At 43.5% G+C, this 12,580-nt stretch overlaps 2 protein-coding genes across 3 annotated transcripts in view; one reads left to right on the forward strand and one right to left on the reverse strand.

Annotated features, from left to right (window-relative positions):
* LOC128887223 (mitochondrial inner membrane protein OXA1L) overlaps positions 1–12,580 on the forward strand; it is a 173,892-nt gene that overhangs the window by 79,538 nt on the left and 81,774 nt on the right. The gene's annotated exons all lie outside the window — the stretch shown is intronic.
* Positions 1–12,580, reverse strand: part of LOC128887218 (protein apterous-like) — a 64,047-nt gene that overhangs the window by 41,481 nt on the left and 9,986 nt on the right. The window contains exons 2-3 of one of the 2 annotated variants that reach the window (XM_054142879.1): positions 4,401–4,689; positions 3,459–3,858 (exon numbers count right to left, since the gene is read on the reverse strand). In XM_054142879.1, coding sequence (XP_053998854.1) covers positions 3,459–3,858; positions 4,401–4,689 — 689 coding nt within the window. Of the gene's footprint in view, positions 1–3,458; positions 3,859–4,400; positions 4,693–12,580 lie in introns of both variants that reach the window. The other variant, XM_054142878.1, reaches the window with a different exon arrangement.

Consider the following 12,580-nt stretch of genomic DNA (forward strand, 5'->3'; position numbering starts at 1 on the left):
GATTTTCGCTGGAAAAGATTACGTCTGTAGGAGTGGTTAGCGCCGTACCTGCGGATTTATCGTGAGTCGCCTTCGGGTTCCCCACTCGAAGGGGATTAGTGTCTCGAAACGGCGAGAAAACATGGCGAGACCGGTGATTTCCGCGTACTCCAGCCCAGTCGGGAGCGCGATTGTTTTCCTCGTAATGGAAATATCGCCCGAGACTGGCGAAACGTGAGAGAATTCTTATCGAGCCGCTGTGCCAAGTGCAATGGACGGTTTTATATGGGAATTCGTTTGGTAAAGGAGCCGCGAAATACCCACTTTTTCCTGCCCTACGGAAATCGACGCGTTGAGTAACTTCCAGCGGATTGTTGATCGACGATCTGTCCTACGGGGAAAGTTGATTAATTGAGGAACTATTCGCGGAAAAATTATTTCGATAATCAACGGGCCAAAATCCGATTTCGTACATAATAACACGTTGGAATTTAAATTGGACGGAGCGAAAGAAGTGTTGTATTATACCATCGCATTGTACACACGATCGTGTAATCCTAATATCGGAGTGCTGTATGTTAACTCGTGTAATATACCATGCATAGATCGCAGAGCATCAAGGAAGACACCTAAATTGTTCGAGTAATTATTGACGGAGGAAACGATACGACTAATTGGAACGCGAGACCCATACTTACTTTTGTATGGTAGACAGTGAAAAATTAAATTTCTCTTAACGTGCGTGAAAGTTAACGAGGCTTAATAAGGGAGAGACCTCGTCCATCGCAAAGAAGAGTAAATAATTGTGTTCCGGGTTCTAAGACGAAAATGTCAAGTCTATAACAAAGATCGGAGCCTCTATAAACGTGGAATTATACTGCCACTAGAAAGATGGCCGAAGGTATTGGATCTAAAGGGTCAATATATAATTCAATATATTTTTTATATTTTTTGTTTATGTTTCTCTTTCTCGTGAACAAAGAAACTATTTTCTGAACAACCCAATACAATCTAGAGAAACTTCTTCAATGGATATAGAGGGTAGGAATACGTATAGAACTGATTGTATATGAACATCAACATTAGGAAAGTAGTACAGAGAATATTCTATTATTCGAACGCCCCTGTTCTCGACTAATTGCGATAATCAAGACGTTTAATCCTTGTTCCTTCATTCCTCGCGACGCGTTAACGTACTCACCGACGTGACTGCGTCTGTCTCATTGTTCCCCGTGGGCGCGCGGCTACCGACACGCGACGATCATTTTTTGTTATCCCGTGCGTGATTCGTTCGGGGAGCGTCGTTGCAACCGTAATTCATTGTCAATCGCGTGCACGTCGATAAAACGGGCCCTTATCGTCCCCGCGGTTGGAAGCGACTCGAGGCCTCGACGCGTTGCGCAAAAGCCGCGTCCGCTTCGAGAAGGCACGAGCACTCTCGAGCAACGTCTTCGAACGGCTACTGGAATTACAGAAATTGCTTCCCGCTTGACTTGTCGGCGTGACGAGCGACCCGACTCCGCTTGGCGGGTTGTTACGAGCTGACCCCGTTGCGCGGATTGTTCGTTATTGAAATTGCCCGACACGGTACGGAAGCGGGGAATAATATAATCCCGATGAAAATGGACGAGACGAAGAGGCCAAGGCGGAGAAAAACGGAAGAGAAAGATTGGAAGTAACGGTGAGTCGTTTGACGACCCGATGGTTAGCAATGAACAGTATTACAATAGGACCGAAGGATGCTGTTACGGGAGGATTCTACCGCGTCTAGAGACGCGACTTTTAAGTGATCTTTAGAATTTTTGTTCGAGAGAACCACAGGGTCTTTCGCGAAGCAATTGTTGTCTGACATATGTATGCCTACACGTTTTGAGTATGTAAAAATGATACGTCTATTGTCAAAATTACAAACATGAACGCCCCACGAGGTGTCTTATTAAACGATAAAAGAAAAAGTAATACTATAGGTAACAAAGTATTGGTTGCAATGACGAGAAGCCGATTAACACGCTGATAGGCAAACTGATACTCGTGAAAAGCTCTACTTGGTTAAAATTTTGTTTCGAGACAATTGAAAACCGCGCAATCTAGTATTTCTTGTGGTAGTTACTTTTCTAACCTTACCATATTCGCGAATTCTATTCGGATTCGTTTTCTTCGACAGTATAATTTCAGAATTAACTTTTTAATGGGTGACGTGGCGACCAACGTGTTAATAGGTTACTGGTCGATAAATGATTAAGATGTTTGAGAAAGAGCAACCTGCTTGGTTATTCAATGAAAATATTTTTACGTAATGTAAACGTTAAGATCAATGTAGTCATCGTCGAATGAAAGAAGATAATTTTGAGAAGAGAATTCCTTACCCTAAGCATTCACGCGAGTCATTTTGTTACGTTAAACAATTATATTGCAGTTGGCATTTGCATTTATTGCATATAGAATCGTCAAGGTCGCGTGCAATAGATAATCGTGCTAAAGTGTCGGTATAGACCAAACCGCAGGACTTCCTCGGGAAACATTGCTCCGATAAACGAGAGAGACACTAGCCTTTGCGGTTACGGTTAATTGGTTAACTTTGGAAGATAATCAGCCGACCACGCGAAGATTCATACCTTCTGGTGCAGATTGTTAATTGAAAGGCATAATTCTCGACCGATAACTCCCAGGTGGAATTAAAGAAACACACACTCCTCTCGCGAAGTTTCATGCGTAATTGTAATGATAAACCTATTAATTAACAATATACTGGCATAAATAATAGACTTACACCAATTAACAGCCGTTTAACGTGAACATTGAAGAAATGTAAACGGACAAAGTGTAATTACTGCAACTGTAACGGCGAAATGATTACCAATTAGCAAACGTTTACACTGATTTTTAACATTACGAGCTCCATAACTAACGCGAACGCAGGTACCATTAAATAACTTAATTAAACGAAATGTGTGTTCTATTTCTTTCTTCGGTAGGGTTCGTCCAGACGTTCTTTTAAAGTACCACATCTAATTATCGTAATTACAATTTACGTGGATATCGGCTAAAAAATTAATTCAATAAAGTGCGATTTCGTTTGTATTTTTCTTAGCGTGAAGTCGTCTGGCGTACAATGTTCTTTCATATTATCTCGTCTAATTATTGCAATTGTAGACAAATCGAAAATCTATTACCAGTTTATTTACCTTGTTTTGAGCGATAATATCCCTATAACCAACCCCTATCGCGATTAAACATTCGATCGATAACCTATTGCCTATAAACCAAATATATATCGATCACATGTTACTGTAACCTGTAGTTATAATACATCTCTTTGTTTATAAAATTAAAAGGAACCCATAAAACATATCTTGTAGTGTTATCCACGATCGAGGCCCAAGAACCTTTCAGGCCACGTTCGTACGTAACAAGTTTCCCTACATTTCAGCTTACCCAGTCAAGGGTTAACCCTCTTAACAAATGTGCCATCGACTCACCGATAGTAGTCCTTCTTGCAGTAAATGTTTCCGTCCCTGCTGAAACAGGTGACTTCGCCGTCGAGGCCCTGACGGCAGTGCGAGCACTGAAGACATGCGGCGTGCCACCTCCTGTCGACGGCCTGCAGGTAGAACCTGTCGGATATCCGGAGGCCACATCCGGCGCAAACCACCCCTGGGACGTCCTCGGACTGCGCGGGCGGGGTGGGCGGTGGCTCCAGCTTCGGGATAGCGTGCAAGTGTTCCGTGGTCTGCTGTTCTTGCGAGTGAGTCTGGTGATGCAGATGGGAATGATGGTGGTGGTGATGGTGGTGGTGGTGGTGGTGGGCCGTTTGGGGCGGCATGCTCAGGTCGCTCGGGTTCTCGAAGTTGCTGTTGTTGTTCCTGTACTCTTGTCCGCCTGGTGGACATTTAAACGTTTCGTGAAAACATCTATCGATCTAGAACGGTGCAAGTGCATGGAACGACGTACGTACGACACATGATGACTAGATCATGGATATTTGTGCATTTATGACAACTGTAAACGTACAGAAATGTACAGGCAAAGCAAAAGACTTTAGAAAACGAAACAAACGTTGATCTAAGCTTCCGTTCTTCAACTGTGTTTAGAAAGATTATGAATATGCGATCATTTTTGTGACAATCTGAAGGAGAAATGCGAATGGTGATGACCCTTGGACGTTGCTAATTCCGCTATCGCGTTGAAAATATTATGATGATGATGAAACAAGATCATTAACAGGACGCAGAAAATGAATATCATTTATGTATTATTTGCAAGTTCTCTATTCTATATATTTTAAATAAATATTGAATGCTCCTTTCTTTTAACACCCTGTATATCCCCAATGAAAAGGACCACGAGAACAATCTACGATAGAGAAGCGGATACAGAGTCGAGTGAACCACGAAACACGTAGAAAGGAGAAAGTAACCAACCTCCAGGAGAATCGTAGTCCCTAGAGTCGTAGGGGGTGGTGGGTCCGTCGTAGCAGTTGTTGTTGGTGCCGCAGTGGGTCTGATGCAGGGGCGTATGATGGGGCCCGTGATGGTGGGCGGCAGGAGGACTGCACGGTAAGGTGGTAGGTCGTGCAGCGTCGCCCATGGACGCGGGGAGGCAGGGACTTAGGTCCCTCGCCTGGTCCACTGCTCCGGGCCCCCCCGCGCTGCCGGGCCCCCCTTGACGCCCCACAGCCAAGCCGCTGCCACGCTCCTGCGAGCTGGCCGGCTGCTGGAACAAACATCGTGTCGAGGACTCTGCTTTAGAAACTCTGCTTTCGTGGAGAGACGCGGTGCACGGTCACTCGACGGTTGCTCAACGAGTCGCTGATCACGGATAATCGGCTTTCGCGGGCAACTTTTGAACACAATTACATAATACCGAAGGCTACTCGGCGAAAACAGCAGACGGAATGGGACAGTTGCGGAGCAACATTCTCTGGATTCCCGAGTAATCGTTGTTACTCGATCTGAATCGGGGCTCAAAGACAGTTACGATTGTTAATGGTAACATCAGAGGAGATGTTACGATAGTTATACATTTAAAAAGTTTTAGACTATATCGGCCGCGGTTACGGTTCTACAGCGTTATTATCGTGTCAGTTTTGAAATTGTTCTTTCTGTATCGTGTCTGTGCGTCTCGTGATACATTATGTGATCCTTTAGCGCCGTGTCGAACCGTTAAACGATTGTTCGTCAGGCGCCTGCTTTGCACCGTGGTCTTGGGACATCTAAAGGAGCGCAGACGTTGCTCCACTCTTCACGGTTCGGTAATCATATCGTAAAACCGACTCGAAAGAACCCAGTACTTGATCCTTCTAATCTACCCACAGTCGCGTGGCAAATATTGATTTACTCGATCAAAGTCATCGCGCCTACGTCCCTAAATGCTTATCTAAAGTCTATAGAGTGTATATTGAAGAAGTCTGCTGGAACTGCGTCACTGACGAGAAAAAGTCGACTGCAAAAGATCGACGACCAAAAAGAAGAGAAGCGCCTAATTAAAGATTCAAAAAGCAAGTGCTGCGTCGAACGAGTTGCAAGAACAAAGGTGTCTGAAGATGCTGACGGCCGTCGCCGCAGGACTTTCCTGATCGAAATAAATATCCAAGCTCTTCGAAATTTCGGATGATACTACAGCACCGCGCGTCCATAACACTCAAAAAAAAGGTTGAGAAGAAATTGAAAAATATTGTCCTAGCGATACGCTTCTCATCTTTGATCAACAGTCAAGAAAATAGAATATGGCGTGGAGGGACATCCAGGCTAGCTCCAAGTCGCGCGAGAAAAAAGCTTATCGGTAAAAGTAGACGGCGAGGAGCCAAGGAAGGAGAAGACACTTTCCACCGAAGTAGACGCGGAGGGACCGCAAAGGATATCGGCTGAAGACGCGGCGCGCAAGGATCGTCTCCGTCGTCGGCGGCGACGACCGGAATAGGCGAAATAGGACAACAACCCAGCCAACGCGACGAGGACGGGGAGAGTATCCGAAGTGACAGCGGATTACGGCTCGGTTGACATCCGCAAAGGGCAAGCGGGGGCTAGAGAAAAGGAGAAAGATAAAGAGTGGCACGCTGACGGCAGTAGCCGGTCGCCTCTGATGGATGTCGTAAGTCGGTGTGCGCATGCGCGCGACCCTATAAGGCGCCCGGTGCCGACCAATCCGAGCCGCTGCAGTGTTTCAACTGTCAACGCTGCCGCGGCGCGCTGGAGACATAAATTACGCGGTGAGCTGCCCTGGTCCTCTCTTTCTCGTCCCTCTCCTTCCGCAACCCTTTTTTCCTCGCTACACCTAACTCGCTCCCGCTTCCTTCCTAACCCTGTCTCCACGCTCCTTTCCCTTCGACCCTTTCTTCACCCATTTCCTTCCAGCTACGTTCGTACCTACCCCTCCTCTCTTCGTCCTCTACGTCCACTCGGTGGAAAACCAATGCTGTACTTTACGACACCAGATACCGGTATTTACTGCCCCTTAGAAGAAGCGGCGCGTTTGCGATCGGTACCGAAGGGCTTCTGCTCCTTGGATGCCGTAAACATTATTCGCTCGCGCGCAGATTCCACCGACGAATTTAAGGGGATTATTGTATAATAGTTAACAAAATGGTACCTACATTGTTCGATAAAGTTACTTCTATCGAAACTTATGCATATTTAATTCCCCCCCCTCCCCCTCCCTACAAAAATACGAACTAGACTGCGAACGAAATAATAAATTATTATACGTCGCTCTGTATTAGCCACTAAGCGTGGTTTCACCTGCTTGGATAACTATGTTACTCAAATTAACTCGAGCGTGGCTGTTGAACGATTAACGTCGTGTGCAGACCTAAGGGTATCCGTTATAAAAAAAAAACAAAACTATCGTCACGGTCGTTTGCGTTAATTCCCCCTTCTAAATGAAATTAATTTTTTTTTTTTGTTCCATAAAAGTTTAACGGCGCATCAACTGCCCCTATGTGTGGGTATCAGCTACGTCCGTTCGAAAATAATGTTATTAAATATCCTGATAAAATGTCTGAAATCCTTTATGAACAATATTAAATTTGGATCTTCTGTCTATTAAGGTTAGTTCTAATTGGCGTCCAGAGAATTTGTTGCGACTGAGGATACGTTCTACTGTCGATTGTGTACTCCATTCTTCGCATATCGGTGCATTCTTTACTTTTGGATATTAGGTGTACGTGAATGATCCTTCGATTCTAAATCTATTTAGGAATTTTCTTAGTTTCTTCTAGGAATGAATTTCCGTCGAAGGTCGTGCGATCGAGGTGCGCGAAGAGATCGATCGGATAGAACAAGGGGAAACTAGATAGAAATTTTGTTCGTTACGAGGGATTTTCACCGTGCAACGTAACGGGTAGACGGACGCCTGTTGTTTCTTATGTAATAAACCGGGTCGCGGAAAGAATTCTAGGAACGCGCGTTTCCAAGTGTCCCTCCAATACTTCTGGCGTGCAACGTATCGAGAGCTCGGCTCGTTTCCTTCGAAGATCATTGATTAAGCTTCGATTGGAATTTTGATTGGGCGACTTTCTTGCGGCTCGTTTTATCCGAGACACCCCGCGGAGGTAAACTCGATTCTCTGGAAAAATATGCCATTTTTGAACCAGTTCGCTCGATCCGTTAACTGACGCGCGAGAAAATATTGCGAAGGATGATGACGATACCGTTGGAATTCTAGTTTCTTCTCGAGACGTCAATCTACATAATATCGAAGGCTCCTGATTTGTATTCACAATATTTATCTATTCTAACTCTTCGCGGTCCATTCCGTAGGCATGGTAGTTTTACTGGTTTCATTTGACGTAGTAATTAATTCTGTGCCTTTCTAAAATGAACTTACCGTTTATTTATATAGAAAAACCATAGGACCTTCCCTCGCAAAAGAAGTTCAACAATTCGTAATGTCGATTTTAAACAATTAAGAGTCACCCTATATAACGTAAGATCTCCACAACGGTTCGCCGCATTTATTGTTCCAGGGATTAATGTCATTATCAACAGCGAGTTAGCAGAACAATGGGGGCTTTTTCCAGCAGTCGGACGCGTTTCTTAACACTCCATTGTGTTAAATCGCACTCGTAAAGCGCGAAAAATTTCTCGCGAGCACCGCGGTCTCATAGTCTGCGCTTTTCTTTCGACGCGGCTCAATGAGATTTCCCAGTGACTCCCTATATTAGACGCTGACGAAAGAAGCGCCGGCAACGAATGCAAATAGAGTTGTTTCTTTTGGTAAATAGAAATTATTTCGCGATACTTCCATGTGCATGCACGTTTCTCACGAATACGCTGTTTTTTAGTGTCGACCCCCGTTTTGGAGCAAACAAACGGAGCATCTACATTGTATCTATACATATGTACGCATGGTACTCTAACGCGAGAATTTCACGGACGACGAGCATCTTCTTTATGCAAACGACGAGTTAGGCATTGCGACCCAGATACCCGAGTACTGTCAGGTTTAAGGGCATTCGTAATAGTTTAAGGGCATTAGTAATAGACTCGTGATTAACGATGGGACCAAGGTTGTAAAAAGTTGTACGTCGCATATTCCAATGATGAAAAAGTAAAATTAAATATACGATTCAAAATTTTCGTCTTCTTTCTTTTCGGTTGTTATCCTTTACTTGGTATATTACATTCATTTTACAATGTTACCTGTTTTGTAGGTTTTCTTTGTGTAGAATTCTGGATTCCAAGTAATCTCAATTTAATTTAAAGTTTTCACACGCGTTATACACGGATTATATGTGTCAATTGAAGAGTCGAGTTTGAATTTTCATTATTGTAGAGAAAAGTGTAAATAAATCATGATATTCGGTAAAATTATAGATGACTTATAGTGTATAAAAGTAAGCTTCATTTTGTTCGACGATATCGGTAAAATTGCCCGAGTCGTTCGATCTTCGCTCTCCGACGATCTTTATCCATCTCGAGAGTGGACTCTGACGCCTAGCGCCTCGATAGGGACTTTCACCGGTTGGCGAGCTTGCACAAGACTCCGCCTTTTTCATTTTCGCGAAACGTAGAGTAAATAACGAGCGCGGAATCCGCCTCGCGGGATGCCGACACGGAAAGCCTGTAGAATGCCAGCAGAAATGCCGCTCGACAACCACGACACGTCGATTGTGCGCCGTCAGTGGTCCAACAGTTTCGAGATATCAACCGCCAATTGCAACCGTGCGCGCACCTTCTTTTCTTTTTTCCTTCGTTTCTTTCACATCCGTGTGAATGTCTGTGTATGTGCGTACGTGTACGTGGACACATTGAACGGCTGCTGCCCGCGATAAGGATATGATTTAGTGAGTCCGCAGCGTGACTTCGGGATTGATAACGAATCGGTGATTCATTCTTTTATTTTTGCTGGTTGACGCCGAAGTTTGTGTGCTGAATGAATAAATGAATGGCTAACGCGAGCACCCGTGAAAAGTATTAGGAATTTTTTTTTTTTTTTTTTTTTTTTGGAGCACAAGATGAGAAGCGGAAAAACTGGATATTTCCATGTGGAAACGAAAACGAAGGTTCCTTGCGAAAGAGTGTTGGATAGAATTTTCTTTAATGTTTTGGGCGTCAACACGCTATCTCGATCGTGAACCGAACAAAAACAACGTAATTTGGAATTTCAAAGAGTAAGATATGCGAATAAAAAGTAATAAACAAGATTTGAATTTTGAAAGTACAACCAAAAGAATGTAATTATGCTTAAACGAGAATAACAGGGAAAAACTGTGGATAGTCAGACTCGATTTCGCTTTTTCCAGCTACACCCGAAACAATCGATCATTCCGTGCGAAAAGATCGATAGAACGTCCATAGATACGGGAAGAAGGTGCTAACGATTGCGCGAGACATCTGCGTCGCATTTAATCAAATTTATTTCACGTTGCGCTCAGGAACCACGACGCGACAAACTCGAGAGGATCAACTTCCCAACTTTTTCTCCTTTCATCGGCGACATTTTCCTTCTCTTCGGCGAGGGAATCGAGGTAATTGGAGCGCGATTCTTTTTGTCGCGCTCCGCAATCTCTTATGATTTATGTGAGCCATCGGTATGGATCAGGAACAACCGCGAGAATTTTTCTCCGAAGGTTCCCCCTCGTTGGCAAACGACGAACGAGACGAGACGTCTCTCGCGCTTTAACGATGGGAAAACGGCTCGAATCGATTCCACTCCGCCATGAGAAGGTTCCACCGGGAAACTTCTCCCGGGAAAAGTTTCAAGGACGACTGGAGAGCTCCCTGGTAACCGGGTGGAAGCGTGCCGAACGTATATTTCAGTGGTCTGACTCGAGCGAATCGAAAGCTTGACCGTCGATTAAAGGGACGAAAAGTAATCGCAAAATTCGGAGTTTCTCCGGTAAGGTGCTTACTCTAGGGAAAGTTTAAGTGATCCAAAAGACGTTGAGTGCTTGGAAGACCACTATTGAACTCTGAATTCGGCCGGAAGATTCCTAAAGATAAGTTGTGCCTATTAAAGAGGAAGAAATATACTCTGTTAATATCACTGAACATTAAAGACGTTTAGAACAGAAATATCGAAACCTCGTTATAAAAACTGATGATTACTTAGAAAATTATTCGTATAATTTTTGTATACGAATATAAACTTGGAAAACCGATAATGAATCTTGCTGAAATTATAAAGTTAGCATTCTGAAGATGGTGTGAACGTTAGAACAATTCAACGTTTGTAAGATTCAAGGCTGGTGATTTTCCACCATTATTAGAAAATGAATTTATTTATCGTCATTCTCTACTCTCCAAGTGTAAATTTGTGATTGATTAAATTTTGTATTCATGCGGAAACGATTTTTTCGAAAACCAGCGATCGTGGTTTGCCTAATTTGGAAAACTCTATAAAGTGGTACTTTTTAATGTTAAAATACTATGAAAAATAAAATACTATGAAATTTATTCACAAATATATTATTCCTTTTTTGGAGCCAATCAATTGTCCATACTAACGTAAGAATTTATATCTAAAGTGCAGATTCCTCCACAATAAATCGGTAGACGAAGTGTTAAACAAAATCTTGAAGTTCCTTTCGGACAAGCCTTTTACATTCGACATAAATCTCTCGACGAGCAAATGTATAAAACATTATTTATTCGAGTCATCGTCAAAGTTTCCCGAATAGCGAAACTTCTCCAAACGAGGAGGCAAGCTAACGATCAGTTTAGGCAGCGAAGGATCGTCCAAGTTTAAAGTTATCGGTTGGAAAATCGCCCCAGCGAACAGTGCTAACCAGGAAACTGGAGTGAAACCGATATCCAGTGTCCAACGATCCACGGTCGACAAACAGAGCAATCGGCCACAAGCACAGCTTTCTCGATTCTATAAGCACGCGCGTCCTCCGTGTTGGTGCGTATCGGCTTCCCTTGGCCGGCCATGATAGTGATAACAATAAACAGCCTCGTCGTCCACTCGCCGCACCACTGGGATGCTGCGGTTTCTCTCTTAAAACGCGTGGGCGACGGTTAACACCGCAGAGAACCGATAAACTGCTCGCTATCTGCACTTCTCCGCGGCGAGCGGCTACCAACTGACCGGATCGAGCCACTCGTGGACAAAAATATTGGACCGCGGCTACTCGTGCTACTGTGCCACCTCGATTTTATTCGGCAGCCTCTGCCGCGAAGAAAAAGTCACTACGAGGAGTGAATCGTCCGACTGGATTCCAAATATACAGGCCACTTCAGAAAATGCGACCGTAAACGTCAAGGTGTTACATACAACCAACTGCGCGTAGGAGAGAGTAGCACGATGCGTTCTGGTTGTCCAAATTGTACCTCTTCAAATTTTATATCGTCGCTGGATTGCCGATGTTTACGAATTTCAACTTCGTATCTTCTCCGTGCCTTCGCACGTGAACGAACTACCACCGATACGACAGAAAGAATTATTTGGAGAAAATGTGGAATCTAGAAAGATATGATCATTGATAGATCCTTCTGCTTTTGAACTGAAAGAACATTCCTCGATTACGTTTTGTTAGATCAATTCTGTCCGACTTTGAATCCATGAAACATTTTTTGAAGCGACTACGTTACGTACCCAAATACCTAGAATTTTCTTATAAGATGAATTTACGTTTTAATTCTTGATTTTGTTAGGAATTTGTGAAAAGTAGGACAAGTAATTTTTAATCGTAGTTGATATGAAGGAATTATGACATTCAAACAACCTCTCGTTAAATATAACCGATTATTAGTTGTTGTTAGTATAGAATCTGAATTCTTCTAATCCAAACAACAAAACAATGTCTGCAAACGAGTGTTCCATTTCACTAATAAATCTCGTCTTTGTACCAAAATTCTTACACATTCTGTTGCCAAGAAAACTCACGCATCCCTGTTTTTATAGCCGAGATCGCGGGCTTGTCATATTCCCGGAAAAAGAAGGAGACCGACAAAGATGGTAATTTCTCAATTGGCATTACGTGTTCCCAGTTCCAAATTGATCAAATTATTTTGCTTCCTTTCGTTCAATCTCGGGTGGTTGTGCAATAAAGCAGCGGATGCACGGCAAGGACAGCATCGTTCGATTTAATATGCGAGGTGTATCGTTCGCGTTCGTCTTAGCACAAAATACATATCGCCTCTTATCCGAGTACATTTCG

This window comes from Hylaeus anthracinus, unplaced genomic scaffold, assembly GCF_026225885.1.
Source record: "Hylaeus anthracinus isolate JK02 unplaced genomic scaffold, UHH_iyHylAnth1.0_haploid 11985, whole genome shotgun sequence".
NCBI classification, from domain to species: domain Eukaryota; kingdom Metazoa; phylum Arthropoda; class Insecta; order Hymenoptera; family Colletidae; genus Hylaeus; species Hylaeus anthracinus.